This window comes from Meleagris gallopavo, chromosome 2, assembly GCF_905368555.1.
Source record: "Meleagris gallopavo chromosome 2, MGAL_WU_HG_1.1, whole genome shotgun sequence".
Classification (NCBI taxonomy): Eukaryota; Metazoa; Chordata; class Aves; order Galliformes; family Phasianidae; genus Meleagris; species Meleagris gallopavo.
The window spans coordinates 10,251,639-10,276,671 of NC_139405.1; the positions used below are offsets into that span (position 1 = coordinate 10,251,639).

Here is a 25,033-nt window from a genome sequence, read left to right on the forward strand (position 1 = left end):
GAAGTGAATGTGACCTACTGTGATATATTTTCCATGCCTCATTGTCAGGTCTCTTTTCACTTCCACTTTCTACTTCTCTTAACTTGAATTCCCACATCCTGTGGTCTTAATTCTGGCACCATCCTTCGCCACAAGAAACAAAAATAAAATATATCAGTTTCATCTAATTTTTCAGAACACTTTCTGACTCACTGCTCATTTGAAATTTTCCTTTCTAATCTGGATGCATTTGTGCCATCGTGCTGTATTTAACTGAAAGGTGTTATGCCTTCTGTGATCAAGCAATGACAACTGAACCACACATTTTATCAAGATTTGAATTTAATTACAGGATCTATCAACTCTAAGAAGGGATGAGCCTTTGTATTTCACCAGGATATCCAAGATGAAAAATAAAGGAAAAAGGAAAGATCTGTCTGCTGACTTAGAGAAGCATTACCTATTATTACATATCATTATCTGACAGAAAATCCTGATAAGCTGTCAAATTAAAAAGTTGATTTGGGAACCACTTTTTGAAAAGAGAGTTTAGTGTCTTGTTTGGGTATTACCTAGGCTCTTTAACTACAAAAGACAGAAGGATATATCAATTTCATAATCTCTCAAAGGGCATCAGTGCTTTTTTTTAAAAAAACAAAACAAAACAAAAGAAAACAAACAAACAGATATCAAACTTTGATTTTAGGGGACTTTGACTGGGGTCTCCCACAGAGAATGGGAAAATAGACCACCATTTCCATTAAAATCAATCTTTCACATGAAGAATAGAATCATATTGAAAGTGGGTCCTATTTATGAGCTGGAAAACATTTGATCATACCAAACAGTAGTCCCAGCTTCACCCATCAGAAAAAGGTGCAAGAAATCAGTTGTGTGATTACATATTAACAAAGGTAAGGGAGCATGCTGGCCTAGTTACATCCATCACTTAAATACTGGTTTCTGTCTCAGTAAGTCTGATTAATTTTTAATCTATTTTGATTCCTACTAAATGAGTTTCTCACACCTTACTATACTCTGAGGACTTGCTGAAGTGAGTTTCACATTTTTCTCTGCCTTATTTTCAAATTGTTTTACTTACTGCTAAAACACCTTTTCCATTTACATTACGGCCAAACGTAAGTGTATGATTGCAAGTAGAGAGTGACTTCCTATAATAGTAATTGAAGAATCTGCTTAGTAGAAGAAAATAAGAAATAATGCTATTTAGCTTCACTTTGAATAAGTAATGAAAGCAATAGAGAAAAGTTAATTGTAGGTGACATTTTTTGATTGAGTGATCATGAGCTGATTCAAATTAATACAAGGACAACTAAAAATAAGCCTACAAATCAGATTCTTGATTTCAAAAGAACGAAATCTGATAAAGTGAAAGAAACTACATTATGTAATCAGTCTGAGGGATTGATGGACTCTGCCAGGAAGGACATTTGGAAATTCTTGAAGGTAAAAGCATAAAAAGAATATTTGGACTTGTACCTGCAAGGTTAAAATATACAGGGTGAGACCTACTAGGCCAAATAGCTACGCCATCACAGACTGTATTACAGAATGAAAGAAAAAGAGCAAATTTGATCAGCAAGAAAACAATGCATTTCAGAATTAGAAACATACATAAAAATACAAATAGAACTGCCAAAACTCTATCTAAAAAAAATCTTTCAAAGTAAACAAAATAAATTAAAGAGGATATTTGGCCACATAAAAAAAAAAAAAAAAGATATCATGGAAAGAAATCAGGCCACTTTGTAGTAAAGCTGATGACGATCCAAGGGAGAAGAATGACTAATGGGAATGTATCTCTTCCCAATCCAGACCTTCAAAACCCCGAAGGAAGCAACATATTTGTAATGAATTTGTGGGATCAGAAGGCAAGACAGATTATCTCTGTCCCTGCACTTTTTAAATTTAAGTTTTTAAATAAGATATCCAACAGGGCATGCTACTATTTGTTACTACTGAACAGAATATGCAGCATTATATGACAAGAGAAAAAAGAATCATCCAGTCAAACTATTTTGCCTGACCTTAGCAAAGGCTTTATGGGATTCAGCAGTGTCAATGCAGGAGCCTCTGAGTGAGAATTAAAGAAACAGATAGCAAAGCAGATATTGTCATGGATCTCCACTGTCAACCACCCACATAGTACATGGCATGGATGAGCTATTCTGCAGGCAGCTAGGAGAAAGAAGATCTAGATCACCTGTCTTTGTCCTAATGAGAGATATCAACTTCTCATATATAAACTGGGAACATTATACTGTCATGACAAGCAAGTCCTAAGGGATCTGGAAGATAAGTTCTTGTCACAAGTACAGACTGAGCCAACTAGAAGAGTTCTCCTGGGTCTGTTGCGTGAGACTTGGGAAGGACTCGTGGGAGATGTCATGTTAAGTGGTTGTCTTGGCCACAGTGATCATGTAACAGTTGAGCTCAACATTTTTGCTGTAAGAAGAAAAAAGGTCAGCACAATTGCCACCCTTGATTTTAAGAGTGCCAACTAAGCTTCTTGGGGAGCTCAGTTAGCTGGCAGATACACCGACTAGTTTCTACAATACAGAGACCAAGAGAAGCATTTAGCGTCTCGCTCACCTAGCAGTCTCATTTAGCCCACAGACCCGGAGGCAACAAGTGCTCTCATGTTTTTAAATGATAAAACAAAACAAACAACAATAATAATAAAAAAAACAACAATGGCAACAACAAACAGAAATATTACGTATCATACAAAAGTCCCAAGAGCCTCAACTGCCAATTGCCATACTGCCGAGGTACTTGGCACTAACCATACTGTCAGCCTGTGGTTTGATCTTCTGCCAAAGTACACAGACTATTGCATAGATTCCTCTTTGGTGTATGCACTCAGTCATAATTTATACTCCCCGATCACAGAGATACATCTGTTCCAGTAGTAGTGTTTTGGTCAATCATTGTGTGAATTGCACGAGAGATGTCTGTGCTGTCAGATCTAGGTCTGTCAGACACAGCTCTGACAACATGTGCTGTACCATGGGGCACATGAGGACAGCTGTAACTTAGTTACGCTTTTCAAAGGTTGTCCAGGGCTCTGGTATGACTAGGAAGGTTTTGTTATAGGTATTTGCCTACAGCAGGCTACATCTTCCAAATTGCTCAGTATTTCCAGCAGTGTGAATAGCTTTGAAACCATAGGCCAGTAGGCCAACATCTAACAGATCATCTTCTATCCAAACAACTCTGCATCTATGATGGAAATCCTATAAAGTAGAAGAGTAGGTTCCATCTGGTACACTGATTGGTTGTGCCTTAGCTTTTTTTTTTTTTTTTTTTTTTTAAAAAGTCTCACAGGGACACATTCCCTGTGACAGCATGAAGCTTAAGGTTATTCATGGAAAAGAGATTCTGAAAATCCATCACAATAAATAGTGATTATTGTGGCTTTAGAATGAATGTCACGTAGTTTGTTCCAATACATTTTCCCAGACCGGTGAAGTGTACATCTTTTAATACTAAAAGAAAATTAGAAAAATTAGGCAAATTGTTTTTCTTGTTACATGGTTATGAGTACTGCTATGAGAATTATTTTTATTCCGCACCATCTGATTTGATTTGAAACAGATTTTCTTTCAGGTACAGAAGAAAAGACTGCTTCAAACTAAATGAAATGCTTTAATCTCAGGTCACTATAACTGCTTATAAGCACTGGGCAATCTTGACATAAAAATCCAGAATATTTTATTTAGAAAACACAAAAATTAACATTTTCCCATTACTAAACCCAATTTCCTGTAATTTTGCTTTCCCTTTGTCCGTAATTATTAGCTCTGTTTGACCCAAATTAACAAGTTCTTTGGTTTCCTCCCAGAAAAGCATTCTTCATAAATCTGCATTTCATTCTGTAATAATTCCCAAACTGAATTTACAAGGGCAGCCAGTTCACAGTAGCAGCTGGAGTTGCTGCAGCGGTACAATATTATAGTCACAACAGCAGACGGGTAGTCAAGACAGCCAGATACAACAAAGTTTTGAAGCACAGAAGATAAGCTATCAGGAGCAGAGAGGATTTGCACGGCAAATTGTTTTAGTCTATTGATCAGGAGCTTTGAATGCACAGTCAGCAGTTTTCTTACTCCTACTTAATATGATTGGAAATTACGATGCATCCCAGTTAATGGGAAATCATTATCTGAAAAACCAGCCAAGGTGAAATAATGGAGTTATTCAGGAAGGTGGAGAATGGCAAACATTAAGTCAAGAGAGATAATATCAAGTTTAGGTAAGAAAGATGGAATATACAAATCCAGAGCAGAGATCTGGACATTTCAGTTGTCTAGCAAAAAAACTACAATATGCCACTTCTAATCATAAAGCTATCTGTCAGCAACTGACAGAATGAGAAAGGGAGAAAGCAGGATGAACATTTAATAAAAGGCAGAATCATAGAATGGCCTGGGTTGAAAAGGACCACAGTGATCATCTAGTTTCAAACCCCCCCACTATGTGCAGAGTCACCAAAATTTAAGTGCGCATCTTCACAGCTTTAGCCCTGCACTCAGAGAAATGGCAAGGGTAGAGCTCTGCAGTCAAAAAAACTTTGATGGGAATCCAGAGGAATGTAAGTACACGCTGAAATCTAAGTCCTTCATTCCGAAAATCATCCAGTCATGTGGTAACACTGAAGATCTTCATCTATTCAAAGAATGACAGAATTGTCTGAGTTGGAAGGAAACTTTAAAAGCCATCTAGGCCTTAACTCTTCTGCAGTGAAGGACACCTACAGCTATATCCAGTTGCTCAGAACTTGGTTCAGTCTGACCTTGAACTTCTCCAGGAATAGGGCATCAGAACCTCTCTAGGTAACCTGTGCCAGTGCTCACCACCATTATTGTAAAAAACTTCCTCCATATATGCAATTTAAATCTCCCCTCTTTTAGTTTGAAACCATTCCCTGTCCTATCAAAAAGACCCTGTGTGAAGAACACTGTATCCTTCTTTCTTATAGCCTTCCTTTAAATACTGAAAGGTAGCTCCCCCATCTCCCCAAAGACTTCTCCAGTTGTGACTGCCATGACTTTTCAGATATCATTGAAAGTGACTTGGAGACTATGTCAGCCAATTCCCTCAGGACTCTGGGAATGCATCTCATCAGGACTCATAAACTCATCTATGCTTTGGGGCCTCAGGTGGTTGCAAATCAGATCTTCTCTTACAGTGCAAGGGACATTTCTCTCCTAGTCCTCACCTTCCAAATAATCTGCTCAAGGGCTATGTGAAGACTAGTTGCTCAGTGAATACTGAGGCAAAACATTGCTGTACCTCTGCTTTCTCCTTGTCAATTTTTATCAGTGTGCCTGTATTGCCCAATAGAGGAGTTCACCTTCTGAGACTAAAAAGGCGAACTTTTCTGGCTAATGTACCTGTAGAAGCCTTTCTTTTTCTTCTTTGCACCCTCTGCCAAGTCTAGTTCAAGTTGGGCCTTGGCAGTCCTGACACCATCCCTACACAGTCCAACAGCATCCCTATACTCCTCCCAGGATACTTGTTCCTACTTCCACTGCTTCTGATACAATACCAACTGTTACTTGGATATGAGACTGTCCTCTGTACCATCATCTGCAGAAGTTAGATGGGGCTGGATGAAAGCCACATAGGCAACAAAACTGGAAAAACCTGAACCTCTAACCTCTGATTAGAAATTCCTCTCAGAACATCTTCACCCTGTATTTTTAGATGCTGATCAATAATAAGCAACGTCTTGTATTCAGACAATCCAACCAGAAGTATAATAATTCCAAGTAAAGAAAGGAGAATTGATCAGCTGCACTGCTTTAGGCAACCAATTGATTTTTTGTTTGTTTTAAAAAAGGAAATCCAGTGTATTTAAGAATAGCAAACATAGTAATTAAGCTGCTAATTTTGTTTCTATTCTTGGAGAAAAAAAAAAAAACGAAAACAACAACAGAAGTAGGAGAGAGAAGTCTGTGCTCACCTACAGCAGTGGAGACATTAAAAAATTATACATAAAGAAGAAATTCTGTAAATAGGCAGAAAGCAAAAAAAGAATATACTTTCTAGCACTGAACTGAAAGCTAATGAGCCCTCACTCATGCAAATGTCGATGAATTTGGTCCATATTGTACATTTTCAACATGTCTTCCATTAAAAACAGAAACAGTGAGGAACATAGCTAGTTAATCACTACTGCCAAGCAGTATTGTTAGTCCTTAAAATGGCAGTACAATGTGTAAATTGGGCATATCAGCATTTGCCAAACTGTATTGTTTTACTTCATTGAGACATCACTTTTAGAAATATTATCTTTAGAACTGAAATTACGGTGATAGTTTTTAATATGATGCCAATCAACACTGCTCAAATCAGTTTATTCTCCTGGGCAGGTCTGTCTTTTCTATGAAATAACAGTCTGTGAAGGAACTAGCATTTACAAAGGGTTTGAGTGAAGACTACCCAGAATAACAGAGCATCATGGAAAGATAAAATATGGTTAGATGCTTTCATGATAGAAGGAGGGCAGAAGGGGTGGACAAGGGAGAAGAAAGATTTCACAAACAATGCCTAAGAATACAAGAGTTGTAAAATATTACTAGGGAAATAAAAGTTAGAGAAACTAAGAAAACTGAAGAGCAACAATAGTCCTGGAAGATCCCTCAATAAAGCAACCCAATAGATTCTGTACCCCATCTGCTGAAGCAACTGAAAATGCCTCCAAGTGTTGGTTGTGCACAGATTGCTCAAAGAAACTCAAAAAGCTCTACTTTTTTTTTTTTTTTTTTTTTTCCTACAGAAATAACCCAGCCTCCCTGCAATCTATTAACTCCATCCCAAGGAAATCATTCTATTTCCCATCCCAAGGAAATCACTCTATTTTCTGTATTGATTTAGGTTGAGAAAAAACAAATCCTGTGGGCCAATAACCTCAGAACTCAACTGCATTTCTTCCTTGTTTTCAGTCACTTTGTATTTTCATGAAGAAACAGAACAGAAAGAGTAAATATTTTCATATCTATCATTTATGTAATATATATCAGTTCTGCTAAATACAGTTTGAGCACAATCTAAGATAGACTTATCTCTGGTTTCTACCATCTTATTTCAAATACCATTTACTAAACACTGAAAAAGCCAGAACACAAGAATAGTAAGAGGGAAACAGGAACATCTGAAAGAATACGGGACATATTTCATTCAGTGCTCCCTCCTTCCCCTCTCAGATATATGTCTATCTTGAGGCCATGAATCATTCATCATGAATCATGGTCACTCAGAACTGTCACTCATTCATACAGGACATATACGTATATAAAGTATATTTATATATACATATACAAAACAATTCCTGCTATTTGTGATTTCACTTGCAATATATATTTTCACTTTTTAAATTCTTAATTATTTCCAGGAAATTATTTGAAAGGTAATATTTTCAATTTTGGAATATATTTGTATTGGACTTCATTTTTACAATGCAGTTTTACTGCTGGACTGCTACCGAAACACCAATAAAAAACCAAATTCTAAATATCAATGACTGCTATGGGGGAATGGCTTACTCAACATGCTATTCCACCCCCAAAATGAAGAAAACTTTAATTTAGAATCAGAACTATAATTTAGGTAATAGAACACAGGCAAACCAGAATACCCTTCTCTTCTATCTTTGGATTCGCTGCTTTTTGTTTAGTAGTATAAACACACACACCGTTAAGAGATAACACACAGACTTGCGTGTAAACCTTAATGGCACAGTGATGCTATTCAGTAAGACATGGACTGCATATCTGAAAAAGACTGTTGCCTTTAAAAACGAATAAAATTAGTAACACAGTAATCTGCAGGGCATTTGCATAAAATTAAATATGGGCTCTACCAAGGAAAAGCTGTATTCACACAAGTGGTTCTGCTGAAGTAACCAGCATTAATAACAGAAATAAGAGGGCTGCTCTGAAAGTAATGACTCCTGCTTTATTAGGCTGGCCCACAGCTTCAGGGGTGGATGTTGGTGGGATGGCAGCAGAGGTATCCCGTTACAGTTGTTGCTGTAGGACAGATGGCAGCAGAGGGGCAGTCTGACACAATGGTGTCTGACATGGAAGTGCGTGTGAAGAGCCCACTGACAGTGTCTACGAGCACAGTAAGGCAGTGGGCGGTGCATTTCAGCAGTGGTGACAGTGACAGCATAACCTCCATGGGTGCATGTTTGTACGAGTGCAGCATGTAGGGTCTTGTCCATTGCTGGCAGAAAGCACAGCAAATGATGGTGACTACAGTGAAGAACAGTGTTTCAGAGCTGAGAATTTCCTCTATCAAATAGTGTTACTGTTCTCTTTGTATCTCTTGAAGTTTCCATGGAAATAAATAGGAGGCATTACTTTTGGAGCAACCTATGTAATATTACATAGGTTATAGTATTACACAGCTTACATTTTATGTGAAGACTGGTTGGTTGTACAAATAATAACTGATGCCCTTTTTCATTTATGTTTTTTTTTTTTTAGCACACTTCCACTAAATTCACAATTTTAGAGAGCTTTAATAACCTCTTGTAATTAAAAGAATATGGACCACTTTTCTTCAGAAATGTTTTACCCAATCATTTGGAGATCGATTTGAGAGTCACTTTACTGAGCAGCTTTTGTCAAAGCCTTTCCCCCCCCCCCCAAAACAATAATCCAATATAAACAAATGAAAACAAGAAGCAAACTCACTATTTCATGCCCTGATAATTCTATCTTTCATTTCCAGTAATAACCTGAATTTCTGCTTTTAAATTTATTAGGAAATGCCATCATCACGATCTGCATATTGCTCCAGACTCTTTAACTACTTAATTAGCTACCAAAACACTGAGAAAGAGCTTATGCTGCGTTAAAAGAGGAGCATAACAATCAGAACTCCACAGATCCCCCTTTTACTCACAGAAGTTCGTGCAAACCCTTACCTGCTGGGTAACGTTCGATGACTGGCCAGTTGTCCACCTGTAATGTGGCATTGCCACCGCTCCTCGTGAAACGTACTACGTGGTATTTTCCATCATTAATGATGGCGTTGATTTCTTCGATAGCGATGTCATCTGTGCCAACATTAAATTTTACTCCAATTTTTCCCTGGTGCTGCATATATTAAAAAAAAAAAAAAAAGAAAAAAAAAGAGGGGTGGGGAGGAGAGAAGAACTAATTAGGGGTTGTTTTAGCAAAAGAGACAGTGTGTCATATAGGAAAAGATTTCTAACATCTTCCCTCCTCAGATTTAACTTCTGAAGGCCTGCATGTGGCAGTGACAAGCCTCTTGACAGCTCAGTAAGTCCAACTCTCTTTGATGGATAATTGATATTCCAAATTAGTTATTTCACCAAATTGAGTTCTTTCCTTTTTCAAGGAAAAAGAAACCAGGTTGAGGAGGGGGAAGGAGGATGAAAGCTCAAGTTTTCTTTCTTTGCACCCCCAATGCATCCCTCATTTCCATGAGAACTAAACACTTTTCTTTAGCTTTTAGTTTTCAAAACAGAAAACTTTTCAACATCGCTTGGAAAAGGTGTAAAAGTTTGCAATTTAGGAAGGGGGAAGTGACTCTTTTTTTTCATCACACTTTAGTAACTCCGAATCACGAAGACAAGTCTAGGCCAAGTGACTCACAGGGAGTTTCCTGATCTGAGCCAGAGAGGAGTGAGAAGTGTCTGTGAAACACACAGCATCTTGTTCTCAGAGCAAGAGTGATTCTCCTGCTGCGACAAGCCTGTGAGCTCCTGTGCTTGAGTGTGCCTCCAGCTAAAGAGGCTTCACACATGCATTTGTACTCAGGACTAAGGCTGTTGATTTTGCAGATGATTGTGATTTTATTGTCCTTTAATTATTAAAACGATCACTTTAATAGGATATTTAGAGTTTAATAAAGCCTTTTAAAGTTTATTGAAAGTTTAACTTAATGGATTTATGCTTTTTTTCCCCCCTATAGAATCAATTGTATTCTCAAACAAGGACATTTATTAAATTACGGGAATTAAAAAAAAAACAATTGCTCAGCATGAGATTAGGACCCTGTGCTCAGTAAGTAGCAATTCTGTGTGAAACCACATGTGGGTACTGGTACTTCCCTCTTAAAAGTGAAAAAAACTTCTCAAAGTCTTTACATCGTCATGTGCAGCACAATGAAACATTTCACTCCATACCTCTTGATCATTCACTTAAACCCTTCCAGAACTACTTCACCTCTTTGTGTCACCCCCTCTTACTGTCCTGCTGTCACAACTGACAGTGGTGTATCCTTCAGCTCCTCATCTTGGAAATCTCCCGAGTGGTTAACTCAGGAATTATTCCACTTCATATTATTTCCTTTTTTACACACCTGACTGCACTTTCCAACACTGTTTGCATATCCCTGCTATGGAGTTAAACAGCTGCTGAACACCTCTGGAGAAAGTCCATCAACCCTATGGAAGTTCACATCACACTGTACTGTACTTTATTTAGCTGTTGCTTTTACAGCTACGATCTTTCTAGAGAAGTAAAATCTCAGTATTTTCTACTGAGATTTGCAGAATAACTCCAAATAGCAATTTCTTAAATTTACTTATCTGCTCAGTTGCTTAAAACGTGTTCTAAATATACCTGTTCTCTCCATGTGAGTTGTCTTAGCATCTCTCTACTGAATGTTCTCTCCTACTTTTCCATATCCACAAGGTGTCAATAAAGGATCTGCCTCACTCGCCTTCTCCTGCCTCAGGTGTGAGATGCAGAGCAATCTCCTATTATCTTGGGAGAATAACTATGGCTATACTTTATTTCCACTGGTTCAACTACAGCTTAGAATAGATTTCAACGCTTTTCTCCTACTGATGCAGTAGCTTTTTTGCTTCACCTGTTTCTTTCATATGCTCATATACAGAAGTATATAACAAGAAATACAAAATATTCTGGCTCCAAAGCAGTCTCTTCTTTTCCTATTTTATGAAATGCAGAAAAATTGCAAGCTAATGATAGTGGCACACACACCTTTTCACAACACTTCCAAGAAATCAAAGGCATTGAGTATTAAAAAAAAGCTGACTAATTTCCCAGTGATTCATAATTACACTATTCATAACCTTCACTTTGCATACCTGCTTTCCCATTTGCTTTACATACGTGTAACATATACACACATATATTCTTTTAGATTTAAAAAAAAAAGAATAGAAACCGCCTTTCAGAGAACAGGACAGATACAGCCAAAATGAAATAGCACAAAAGGTGAACGTATCAGCAGCTTTTCCAAAATAAGAGAATGCACTACTGCAGTTGTTAGCCATCTACCATTTGTAAATGGCCAGGAATTGTTGAGTGGAATCAACATTTTACAGATTTGTAGGCAGACCTTTGGCCTGATGTGACACATACAAACAAGTCAAAACAAGTTTCCCTGACTTTCCTCCATTTGTACAGAAGCACAGTGTACAAAACAGCCAGCTACAACAGCTGATAGGACGCTACGTATACTTTCCTTCATTCTATTTCTGATATATCTGAGTAGTTGACAATGTGAAAAACTCAATATTTAAGGGAGATACTTCGTGTTTTTTTTTTGTTTGTTTGTTTGTTTGTTGACACTTCCTCAACATCTGTGGAAATTTACGCAATCTACAAAACAAGAAAGCAAACCTGAGTTTCAAGTTTAAGTTTTCCTACAACTTTAAAATATTGAAGTTCGGCCTCTGAGTATCATGCTAAACATGGCATGTTTACAGCCCCATTGTGCACAGCAGTTTAAAATCATGTAATTATGATCAGAAGAAACTGCCTTCTTTAGAAGCTGAGCGCATTAAATTGCTGTTTCCATTTCTTCACCTTTGCAAGTCTCAGTTAGTCAGTGCAGTAAAAGAAGTGCTATTTCCTTTAGCAGTTGTTTATTCCTAATAATCTCAATCTTCCCATCAGAAATGGTTTCAGATAAATGCTGAGTGAGAGGTTCCTTTTACAGCACCCTGATGATGGGCACTACATCTCTGCCTATACATTACTAAGGATCCCAACAAGTCAATGTTTCTGTTGAAGAGTGTTATCCTTGGCAGTGACGAAAATGAGCAAGCATTTCACACCCACGTTTGCCAACTATCAATGATGATAAATTCATAGCTCCTGTGGTGAAAATCAGACCTGCACACTGGACCTGCAGAAGGCTGCCATGCTGTTTACAGTTCTTAGTCCATGTTTCATTTTTCTCAGTTTCACCCAGTTGAGAGATAGCATAGCAATTAATTATCTATTGTGAACTGGAAAAGCAAAATAAAACGGTGGAGACAAATAGGAGATGGGAAAGTTTCCAATATTCTTTTTGAGAGAGGCCAGAAGAGAAGACGCACTTTCAGGAAAAGTATGAAACATTTCAAGAAACGGTGTAAGTATTGTTCTCTGCCTCTGGAACTTAAATGAATTTCAATGCAGGCATCACTATGAATACTGCTGCAAGCATCATCCTATCAGTACTCCCCAGACTACAGCACAGGGCCTTCTGATTCACCTACAGAGAAACCTCACAGCGCCCAGCCTAACAGCAGATCTTCAGAGAAGCAAAACTTTCAGTTTGTCTGTGCTTGAAGCTCTTATGATTCTGAAGCTGGAGTCGATTTTCTCTCTACAGAACTAACTGTGCAGAAGAGCACTCTTGGTGTTGCCTCAAGTACCCCTACATGCTGTTGCAGTGTGCAGCGTAGGCTTTGCCTACAGTGTAAAAGCTTCTGGCCAGCCACTTGTAGGAGTCCAACCTCACAGCATGAAGAGAAATAGGACAGTGGCATCAAGGCAGCTGGATAAAAGCGCAGGGTTAATTAGAACAATAGGAATTAGACATGCAGCTACAATACTACACATCTAGTCTGCACTGAAATGCTTGGAGTTGTGACTGCTCAGACAGCAAAGGAGTATGCGTGCATCTGTATACACCAGTCATTTCAAAGCATTTGGTCTTCAAAAGCACTGGCAACTCCAGCAGAATATTTTGAGGCATGTTTTATGAAGTGTGTGCTCTAAATACTTCTTCCTCGGATTTAACAGGCTTCTGACAGTGCTGGGAATGCTGATGAACCTAAGAACCAAGTGAGAAAGGTGAAATGCAAAGCAAGCCAGCAAATGGCAGTGCAATTGGTTTCCTGCTGGACCCTGCTCCTGTGCTACTGATCTGCCAACCCCTAAAGCAATAAAACCTGCAGCAATATAAAATACACATATATCTGTCTCCAGAATAATGATATTTCCTATGGAATCAGCAGGGTTTTACTGCTCTCTGCAGTAATATTTCTGGAATCAGTCAAACAAGCGTGTGCAAATTTGGCACAACAGTAGTTTTAGAAAAGACCACAGACAACCTAAGCTCATAATACTTACAACCTTTAGCCACTTCCAAAGAAAAGTAATAATACTGTGACTCCCCCAGGTGAACAAATAGAGCAAAAAAAGAACATTCAAGCCTGCCAGCTTGCATCTTATAAAGTCAGTGCCCTGAGGCACAACTTTCTGGTGAACGCAATAATAAAATCTTAGAACCAACTGATGCCTTACATTGATTTCATTGAGAAATAAATTTATTTAGTTTTATCTGAGACCATTAGAGAAAACTAAGGCTATTTTCACACAAATGTAATCAGAGGCTAATATTCTATATTATAGAATTGTAAGAAAAATCATTAAAATAATCATAGTCTGAATACTACAGGGACATGTGTCTACAGAAGCAGTGCTATCCGCTCAAGAAGAGAGGTGAAGGTTTCATAATCAACAGAAGATACATATGAACTGCAAGATTAATTGAGTAACTACTACATATGTTTCAGCCATCCATCAGTATTTCTTATTATGTCTTCCAGAGGAAATGTTTCCCTGGGAAAGAAACAGAAAACATAAAGCATCTGGGAAGATGCTTTTGAATGAATCCATCTTTTCTACTCCAGCAAGATAAAGTTAATTTTCTGCCAAATAGGTTCTAAAATTCACAGTCTGGTATCATGTTATTAACCTAACTTAATTTATGAAGTTTTTATATATTTTTGTTGCTGCAGTTCTCCATGAGAAGTGAGAAAATAATTTTTTTTTTCCTCTTTAACTAGCAGTAATCATCTATTTTAGTCTACTGCAGGCAGACATAATAGAGGCACAGGCGTTCTTGTGGCATCCCTCATCTTGAGCACTTACAGTACTTTTAGACAGGTTTTGTGTCGCTTCATGAAATCAGAAAGGCAACTATTTCCTGGGATGGATTATAGCTTTCAGCATATCAGCTCTTGACATACTGTAGAAAATGTAGGAGGGGTTTGAAAATTCTATCAGACAGCTAGCAGGCAAAGTTATCAGTCATAGGTAGGCACTTCAAGCAAGGAGCAAAGGTTTTTGCTTATGTCTGGTAGGGTGCATCCACCCTATATTCAGCCTTTTAGAGATTGGCATCTGACAAGTCTCAAGCTAGTCAGTTTCTCCTTCTCTTCCCCAAAGCTGCAAATACTTAGATACTGTGGAGAAAAACAGTTCTGCTTCTTTCCCTTGTTGCTAAGTGAGGAGAGTGACCTATTCCCTACATTCTTTCCTGCCGGTTCTCAACATTTATTTGCAACTTTCCTGATATTTGCTTATTTCTTAAACCCATAGCTCTGCAGTCCTCATGATATGAGAAAATCCCACTTTTCATTTTCAAATAAGCTCCTAGTTCAGATAATTGTACAGAAAAGCTTAAAACCCAAAGCCTTACATGCTACTGCATCAGTAGGCTAATAGAAAGAACTGAAAATGATGTTAAATCCCCTGATTTTCAACTAAATGCTTCTTTTTTTTTTTTTTCAGCTGGAAGTGTGACACTGCTAGAGACAACCAACTTCATTACCTACACATCAAATCTGAGAAATGTGCAGTTGGACCCCACTTCTGAGAAGATCTGCTCTCCTTTATTCACTCTCAGCCCCCTTATTAAGACAGTGGGAGCAGAGGGATGAATAGACAGTACTTACTTCCTGAACTGCTCTACAAAACAAGACCTTACCAACAGCTAACTGGTCTTGTTGCACAGCTTTCAAGGCCTCAGGGAAGAGTCTGGTACATGCTGTGCTTGCATTTGGGGGGTTTCTTTATGACTTGAAGGATATCATTACTTGGCTTGAGCTATGGCTGGAATCCCAAATGCTACTCCTGGATATCCGCAAGAAGCGCAGTGCGGTCTGTGGAATCTGTTCACATACCACTCCAACTTTAAAAGGTACCTCAAGCAACAAAACATGCTGAGTGCTACACTAAGCCACTACTCATACTGTTAAGGGGGAAAAAGGTCCACAGAGTCACCGACATCACCAATATTTCCTGCAGCATCTGTGCATGCTCACCTAAGTCAGAACCATAGCGTACATTTTCCATTTTACCACCTGGCAAGATCCAGTAATGAAAATACAAAGCACTTGAAAAACTACATATAATCTGTGATCATAAATACACATTACCAAACCCTTATCCCCTCCCCTCATTTTGAAATCCTCAATCAGTTGCCTAATTTATTTTATTAAAAGGAGAGAGAGAAAATTTGCAACATATTTTTTCCTCACATTTTATTCAGAAGCTCTGTAAGATCATCTCATAAACCTTTAAATGACCTCAGTCTCATGCCATTAAGTTACCTATATTTTCTAAATCAATACAGAAATAATAAAAATTTATTGTTCACCAGATGCCCCTAGTTGACACATAAGAAATAGCACCATCACCAAAGCAATATTATGTATGCAAATTCATACAGATGCTACCAGAGCTACTGCGCTTTTAAATGCTGTTCTATAAAAATTAAAAACTTTCTGGCCTTCAACCAACGACCCTTACAAGAGGTAAGTGAAATATGGGCCCACCATCACAATAATTTACAACTGAAATGTATAAAATAAAAAACACAGATACCTACGTGGCTCACTAAGTGGAAGAAGTGACACGACTTAAATGATTATTATTTTTTTTTAATGTCACAAAACATCATACATATGGAGAATAAAAAGCTTGAAAATAATGCACCAGGGGCTTGCATGCTCACTGCCCTGGTGTTTCAGAGCAGAAAGCAGTTACTCTTTATTGCTACAAAACAATGATTTCTATGATTTTCTGCGTTAAAATATTTGTCACTAACTGTTTTAAATGTTGTTACAGCAATTCAATTTACATCACATTTTCAGTTCTCAGACTGCATTGTTTTCCTGTCTAGTTTTAAACACTGTAATTCTTACGCTGTATTTCATAGTGGCATTATTTCAACTTATTCTGATGATGAATTACTGAGATGATCCAATTACCCTAACAACCAGCCCCCCCAAAATGCAACAGTTATGAAAGACATATGGTGTAGAGCCTGCAGCAGCAGCATACTGCATCTTATTATCCACTCAGCATCGTTACTGCTACACACTAAAATCATATTTTCTGACAATATGCAGTAAAGAACAATTTAAGTAGTCAGCCCATAATATGGTACTTTCTGTCAAAACAACATGAAGCACAGAAATTCCTTAACTTTTTGAACATCTCCCCCAAGGATTCATTCCACCCAGGCTATGGTGAGTTGGGGTGGATGAGTTGAAAAGACTACAGATGACATTATACAAAACAGAGCCTAATTTGAAGCCCTCCAAAAGTCTAACTACTGGCCAAGGTAACACATGTGCCTTGACTTCATTCTTGCATATTTATTTTCCACGTAGACAGACATCTGTGAGCATGCTCAGCCTGAGAAATAACAAATCCAGCTCTAGGTCCTCAAAGACAAACTGTTCCTCCTTCACATACATCAACATACATTTCCAAAAGAGCATCAAAGCAAGATCTAAAAATCAGATGTGGTTTCCACCTTTTCATAGGGCTTTTATGCTGAGAAAATTAACAGTGTTCCTGAGACTGAAAACAGTCATCTGAAAATGTAAAAATACTACTAGGAAAAACAAAACAAATAGCACCTTGATATCAGAGTAATCTTATCCACATTAAAGACTGTGTGGTTTTAAGGATATTGCTTAGAAAGGTTTCAGATAATTCTTCCAAAAAAATTTGTGTCTGAAACAAATCCAAAGTCGGAGTCAGCAGGAGGTACAACTAGGACCAGAAGTAAAGAATCAGCACATTTTCAAGCAGGCTTTCACGCTAAATGATTAATAGCCATATAATCAACAAACATGCTCCTGAAAGCACAAATAATATATTTTTTCAAAATCTGGGTCAAAGAGTTTCTCCATATTAAAAACCTGTAGGGAGTTATTATAAACAAATTTGCTGGTATTAGACACCCAAATCCTATTGAGCTTTATTGAAAACTGAACACCTATATGCTATTCAGGCCTTTAAAAACTTTGCTTTAATGTGAATGAGAATCTTGAATATATCCAGAGATATTTTCAGATGCTTACTGCTGACACTGGAACAATATTTTTAATCACTGTCATTTAAATGCAGACACTGCATTCCTTCATTCTTCTGATTGTGTGTATAGGAAGAACTTCCGCATAATTTTTTTCTAACTCTTCACTTGGTTGGGGGTCTCCAACTGCAAACAGTCTGGTCCTAAGTCGTAACCCGGTTGAGCTCATGATTACAAAGAATATCTGGCAAAGAGTGGAGTCAAGACCATGGACTTTAGAAGAGCAAATTTCAGCTGTTTAAGGAATTGTTGGATGAGATCCCCTGGGAAACTATCCTTAGGGACAAAAGAATGGAACAGAGATTGCAGCTCTTTAAGGGCATATTTCTGAGAACACAAGAGCTCTCCATTCCCCAAATAAGAAATGAAGCAGAGGATGCAAGAAATCAACATAGCTGAGCAAGGACCTGCTGGGCACACTGAGGGAAAAGAAGGAAAAGTACAGGCTAGGAAGCAGTGTGGCTTGGTAAGAACACAGGGATGATGCCAACTGGATGTGCAGAGACGGAATCAGGAAAGCCAATGAGCAGATGGAACTAAACTTGGTAAGGGATGTGAAAAATAAAAAGAGGGGATTCTATAGGTACATTGGGCAGAAGAGACAAGCAAAGGAGACTGTATCTCATCTGATAAATGAAAAGGGAAAACTGGCCTTCTCAGATGTAGAGAAGGCTGTGGTACTTGAGTGTTTGCCTCAGTCTTCACTGACAGTCAGGCTTTCCGTGACTCTCCTGACCCTGAACCACTTGGTGGGGATCAGGGGAACAAAATCCCTCATACTGTAAGATGAGAACATGTCCCAGACTGTCTCATGTAAATAAATGTGTACACGTCCATGAAGCTGGATGACATGCATCCCAGGATCCTGAAGGAACTGGCTCACATGGTTGTCAAGCCACTCTCCATCATATTTGAAAAGTCATGGCTGTCTGACAAAATCCCCATTGCCTGGAAAAAGGAAAACATCACTCCAATTTTAAAAAAAGTTAGATATCTAGTTAGATATCTAGGGAACTACAAGCCAATGAGTCTCACATCTGTGCCTGGGAAGACCATGGAACAGATCCTCCTGGAAGCTATGTTCAGGCACATGTGAGATGTGGAGGTGATTCAAGACAGCCAGCATGACTTCAAAAAGGACAAATCTCACCTGAACTATCTGACGGCCTTCTATGATGGAGTGACAGCACTGGTGGACAAAAGAAGGGTAACTGATGTGGTCTACTCAGAATCGTGAAAGGCCTTTAATGTGGTCCCCCACCACAACCTTATCGCTAAATTAAAGAGACAAGGATTGAAGGCTGGACTATTTGGTGGATAAAGAATTAGAATTAGTTGGATGGTCGCAGTCAGATGGTTCTTGTCAATGGCTCTATGTCCAGGTGGAGGCCGGTCATGAGTGGTGTCCCCCTGGGATCCACTTTGGGACTGGTGCTGTTTAACATCTTTATCAACGACACAAACAATGGGATTGAGTGTACCCTCAGCAATTTTGTCGATGACACACTATGCTGAGTGGTACAGTTGACACAGTAGAAGGAAGGAGAGACTTGGACAGGCTTGAAAAGTGAGCTCACATGACCCTCTAATGAGGTTCAACAATATCAAATGCAAGATATCATGCTTGAGCTGGGACAATCTCAGATACCAGGTAAAGGAGCCACAGGTACAACTGGTGCTCCCTGCAGAAAGAAATCCTGGCTAGTAGTGAAATAGTATAACCAGGAAAAAATCTCGTACTGCTTTCTAAGCATTCCCATCTTTTCCCGCTGCCAGTTTTATCTCTCTTACCAATCAAATACAGAGTCATCATACAGCAGGCTTGAATACTACCTATTAAATACATTATGTTAGTGGTCTCCTTTAGGTTACTTTTCTTAATATTGAAAATCTTTCAGAATCAAAATCAATTTGAGAAATTCCTTGCATGCTGTGCTGAGAAATGTAGTGCAGAATAGACTGTTGTCAATGCTACAACAGAGGTTATGGCTTCTTTTGATCACTTAATGCGGCAAACCTTACCCTGACTACCCAGAGCATGAGAAATGATCAAACACTGCTGGGTTGACTGGACTGAGAAATCCAACTTTTAGCTGGAAGGAGAAAATAAAAGTTGATACCTGCTTCTATGTTTTCCTTTGCTGACAGTCCCCTAGATTTGAATGACATTGGTTTGGCATCTTCAAAAAAACAAAACAAAAAAACTTTCTGTAGAACTGAAATACCACGAAATACCAAGAGAGCTTGATAAAGGAAATCACAGAGTTCATAAACAGCACCTATGAGGAAGAAAGAAGTACTGCAAAATAGCACAGGCAGCCTTAACAGTGTACTCTTGAAAATGCTTGAAGCTTGGAAACAAACTTAGCTGTATTTAGAATAAACCTGCCAGATACTTGAAAAGGCTAACCCCTCCAGCAAAGTGGACAAAGGCAAACCAGAAGCTAACCCATGATGCAGGAGTTTTGCACACAATCGAGTTCAGGACTGTCAGGTTCAGAATGCCTCTCCAATGAAGGGAACAGTCATGAATTTTGCTGTCTTCACTAAAACGATCAGCATCAGGCTGAATGATGTCCAAACATATTATTTGTTTTCATGAACACAATGGTATTTTTTAAAACTCCTAGCAGTATATAAATATTTGCTATATAATACATACAGCAACAACCACTAATGGACAAAATTTGAAAATGCATCATTATCTTCAAACGGCACACAGAAATTGAACAATGTCATAACTTTAGTTACAAATCCATCATTTCTTATGCAATTTACAAGAGACTTTTAATACTATTGGAAATCATCATTTTTAAAGCAAGGCCTTTGTTAGGCAACCAACAACTAACTTTGGAAGGAGTTACTTTAACCTCACTGATTTCTGCCACAGCACAACTTCTTTCTTTTCTTTATGCTTTTGATATGTCTGGCCAATATTGATCTCTGAAAGTTAAAAGCAACTTTGCTGAAGTCAGTGCTACTTTAAAAGTACTGAAACAGTGTAAGCAGGAAATCTCTTATTAGGGTTACTTGTTATTTTTTCAGAGGTTCTACCTCCTACCGCTATTTTCATGTATTTCAACATGAAGGAGATGTGATAGTAAGTATTTGACAGCCAGCTGTTGCAAATGCTGTGTTTTCACTAATTTTATTTAAATTCTGACTTTACTAAGATCAAGGTTTTCATAGGAAAAGCTTTGAAGAATTTTCAAGAGTTACATGTCTGGTTTCTACAGCTTTAATGTTAATGAGTGACTTGGAAAATGAAAAAAAAAAGTGCGTGCGTGTATGTGTGTGTCTGGAGTTCAAACAGCAGAAGACTCCATTGTAAATAGCTCTTTACAAATCACCCTCTCCTTGTACCTCAGCCAGTACATGTGGCATGCAAATCTTTGTTTATGGTGAAAATTTTTGCTCCTACTTGGCCAGATTGAGCCCTCACAAATACACCAGAGAATTACAGAAACATTTAGGTTGGGAAACACCCTTAAGATCATCATGTTCAACCATCACCTAATACAATCAAGTCCACACTAAACCATGTGTTCTGTGCCACATCCACACACCTCTTAAATACCTTCAGGGATGGCGACTTGACCACTTCCCTGGGCAGTCTGTTCCAATGTCTAACAACCATTCCTGTGAAGAAATTCATCTTGACAACTAATCTAAATGTACCCTGATGCAACTTGAGGCCGTTTCCTCCTGTCCTATCACTTGTTACTTGACAAAAGAGACCAACAACCTTGCTGCATCCTCCTGTCAGGCAGTCGTAGGGAGCAAAGAGCTCTCCCCTCACCCTCCTTTTCTAAAGACTGAAGAGCCCTAAGCAAAAGAGAATGGGCATCCCTAAAAGGAAGGACATAAAACACAGGAGCACTTGTGAAAACGACTCATGGACTTGTTAGATCAAGCCCTGTTATTAAGACTTATTAAAAGAAGAGCAGGGGAAAAAAATTGTCTCAACCTCCTGGATAGCTTACATTTGAAATGCCATGCGCTCTGCAGCACACGACCTGATGTCTTTGCTGACTGTGCTACCATCAGAGGAGAAGTTTCCACTTGAGTGAACTAACAACTCTCGAGCAATTTATTCAAGAGCATTAGGCTCAAAATGGCTTTGGTGCAGCATCAAGGCAAGGTTGGTGCGTATGCATAAGCTGGGCACACATACAGCCTTTCAAATGTTCTTCACTAAATATTTAAACTTTATGGCGATAAAAACCAAAATCTGTTCTCTTTCTTTTCTATTTTTTTATTTTACAAATTGATGTTTGCCCACAAATAGTCTCATTAGGCAGTAGTGTCATTAGAAGACATCATGTGCACCACTTTCTTTTTTAATCTAAAGATAGCTTTTTGCTACTTCTGCTGTGCCTGTGCAATTGCTATCATTTCTTGGCTCTTTCCCCATTGCAAAGTGCATTTGTAATTAAGAGATCTCCCCAAAAAGCATTCTTCTGTTTTCTCTGAGAGTTCTGCGCATGCTGGTGACTGCTCAAACAGAGCATCATGCAAATACTATGCCAACTCTGCTGTAAAAAGATAACACAAACACCAGCATACAGAACATACCAAAAAAAAGGAAGCAATTGGAACTACTCTTCCACTGAGCTCTGCTTCTTATAGCACAAGGGTTACTTTGCTTACTAATCATAATTATTTCCTGTGCTGTATCCCACAATCAGAAACTAAACTCAAGGTAGAGAGAAATGTACTGACCATCACCTTTTCCCTATTTTTCACCTATATAAATACATCACAACCTATACAAGCATGTATATGTCTCTGTTTAGGTATGTTTATATACATGTTTGGATTTTATGTATATATGTACATGTGTTTTATGTACATGCAAATACATATAATGACAAGGTGAGATAGAACAATCTACTGCACCCACTCCTCATGGAAGGGGTGAGAATACAAGAGAATACAAAACAACACAACATGCATGCCATTATCCTTCAGTGAACTGTTCAAGTACTACAAAGACAAGCAGTGTAGGAAGCCTAGATTCTAATAAACTGTTAAACTAGATTTTAATATGACTATATATATATATATATAGTGTGTATATATATATAAATACTCATATTTGTAATGACTTCAATGCACAGATTCTTATACTTTCACTGAGTGACAATGTGTTTTCTTTCTTTATAAGCAACAGGTGACAGAGGCATGAAGTTTGCTAACACACATTCTTATGCTTTGCAGTTTTTCTTTGACTAATTTAACTAACACTGTTCTAATTTAAAATGTTTTCAGTGCATCAGTTTCAATGCTGATGGATGCTTGCCTCCTGCAGAATACTATCAATTAAGAGACTTATTTTAACTATAAAAATAAAATAATGTTCTGTTTATTGTTAACAGAGACACTCAACTATAATAAGGACTCCTGATTAATTACCTGTCAAGAGGAATTGACCTCAATCAGGGTCAACTTCTATGGCAGACAGTTTAATTTATTCTTTATTTTCTGTGTGTGAACACATTTCTCTCTGCAGAACAATTGATTCACAGCTTGATTCAACCTCCTCAATTGGATTTTTTTTTTTTTTTAAAGAAAACTAAAAAAATGGTTTCTTTTGAAACCAGTATATATGCTCAGAGTAAGACCCAATTGCCTTAAATAACAAAAATTAATGTTTACCGTTTCTTACCCCTGTTAATCCTGCTGAAATGATTCTTGCAGCAGTGGCACTACTAGTGGGTCTGGGCAGCTCTTGGACCACCTGGCATCTTTACCTAGTTCAGGTGCTGACACCAGCACAAGAGTGGGGCGTGTCTCCAGAGAGATGAATCACCTTATCTCTGCAGTGCCCTTCCTCCATTGTTTGAAGGAAATGATTTTAAACCAGCTAAGATATGTTGATAGGGCTAACTCTCATGCCTCTGACTGAATCACAGGCAGATCTTTAACTCCGTTAATAAGAGGCAAGAAGCAGTACACTAAAACACTGCAATATGCCTACTTATTAAAATACCTAAGGGTGTTCACATTCTACAGTCATTAATGAAACTGATACGTAGCACAGACAACTGCAGCTATACATATCTGAGGAGCAACTGAGGTATCACAAGAAAAAAAAAAAATAATTAGTAACTATCTGCCAAAACCGATCTAAATAGCTCGGTCAAAACACAGAAAACCTTGAGCTGTGTGCTGTCACAGCTGGTTGTCTATCCCTGTGCACCCCAAAGGAGGAGCGTGGCACATAGAAGGGTTCCTTCCTGTGTATCCTCACAACAATTATTTCTAAAGAATAATTTCCTCCTCCCTTCTTCCCTCCCCCCCCCCCAAAAAACAACCAAAACAACCTCCCTGACGTACTGCAAAAAGTACTACAACTAGAAAAGCAACACTGATTCACAATTTGAAAATACAAAACTCACATTAGTTGCAATATCTATCTTTATGTACTTTGCAAGATTAATTAAGTAAGAAAAGATTCTAGCTTGACTCTATGAGATTGAGAAAAAACAAAAATCAGAAGACAATGGACATGTTTTCCTTTTGAATGATTGTTTAAGTTTTAGAAGTCAATGAAACAGAATGAAACCCCAGAGTACAACTCATCTTTATGATGGCCTATGATCCACTGGAGAGAGTTTCTGTGAAACCTTTATATGAAAATAAATCCATAAAAAAAAAAAAAAAAAAAAAAAGAAATCCACAACTAGGAAATATAAGCCACTTAATACCTTTAATTTTTCTAATAAATGAATAATCCCAAGAGCTAATACGTGGTGGGAAATGTAGTGCCCACCTTTCATTATGACTATTTTCCCTGTTGGAAAATGAACTTAAAGTGTAATGGATAGAGAAGAAAACAAAAGGTGCTGGCTGCAGTGGACTGAAGCGGCCTTCAGCCCTCAAGATTTACTTTGCAATTTGTAATCTGAGAATTTTTTTTTCTGGCCATTTGTTATCTGTTGACTATACATCTACAGTATGAACTAGAGTCCAGCTACTATTGAAACATTACGTCATTAAAAACCAAACCAAAGTCCAAATAAAACAAAATAACAACAAAACAAAACCAAAATCCAACAAACAAGATCAAAACCCTTCTTTAGTCAGAAGGGTTGAGAGCTAGCTTTTCTAATTTTATCCCATAAAGCAATACTGGGCCCCCTTCAGCAAATCCAGGTCATCCCACTAGCAATTCCCACCCACCAGGCTCCACAATCATTCTGCAAGCAGAGGTGGATCTTAAATATTATTTCTATACATAGATAGCCTCCTTCTCCCTTGCTGCCGCTGAGTTCTCAGCCAAGCTAAATTATCCAGGCTTCCTTAGTTCTCTCCCTTTCTGTGACAGTCCAACAAGACGAAGACTTAGCCCACTGCATATTTCTCTCGCTCCTAGAAAAAATCTGTACAAAAGACAACTGTAGCACAAAGGGCTAGGTCAGCAGACCATGACGGTGACTTAGGGGATCTTTGAAAGCACACTGATAATTAGAACACCTACACACTGCAGTGTAATACTATCTATACAGAACAGTTCTAAGGAGCTTTCATATGGATCAGTGGCACGAGATTATGAAATTAAAGCTTGCTCTCTACTTGATGTTTTATAATCCACACAGTTCCTCTGAAAGCACCTTCAAACATTTTCTCAAGA

The 25,033-nt window shown here is 38.1% G+C and overlaps 1 protein-coding gene across 13 annotated transcripts in view; it reads right to left on the minus strand.

The window, feature by feature from the left end:
• The window catches only part of NRXN1 (neurexin 1), a 645,099-nt gene that overhangs the window by 104,996 nt on the left and 515,070 nt on the right, over positions 1 to 25,033 (minus strand). For all 13 annotated transcript variants that reach the window (XM_085218894.1, XM_085218886.1, XM_085218885.1 and 10 more), the window contains one exon: positions 8,939 to 9,110. In XM_085218894.1, coding sequence (XP_085075020.1) covers positions 8,939 to 9,110 — 172 coding nt within the window. The remainder of the gene's footprint in view (positions 1 to 8,938; positions 9,111 to 25,033) is intronic.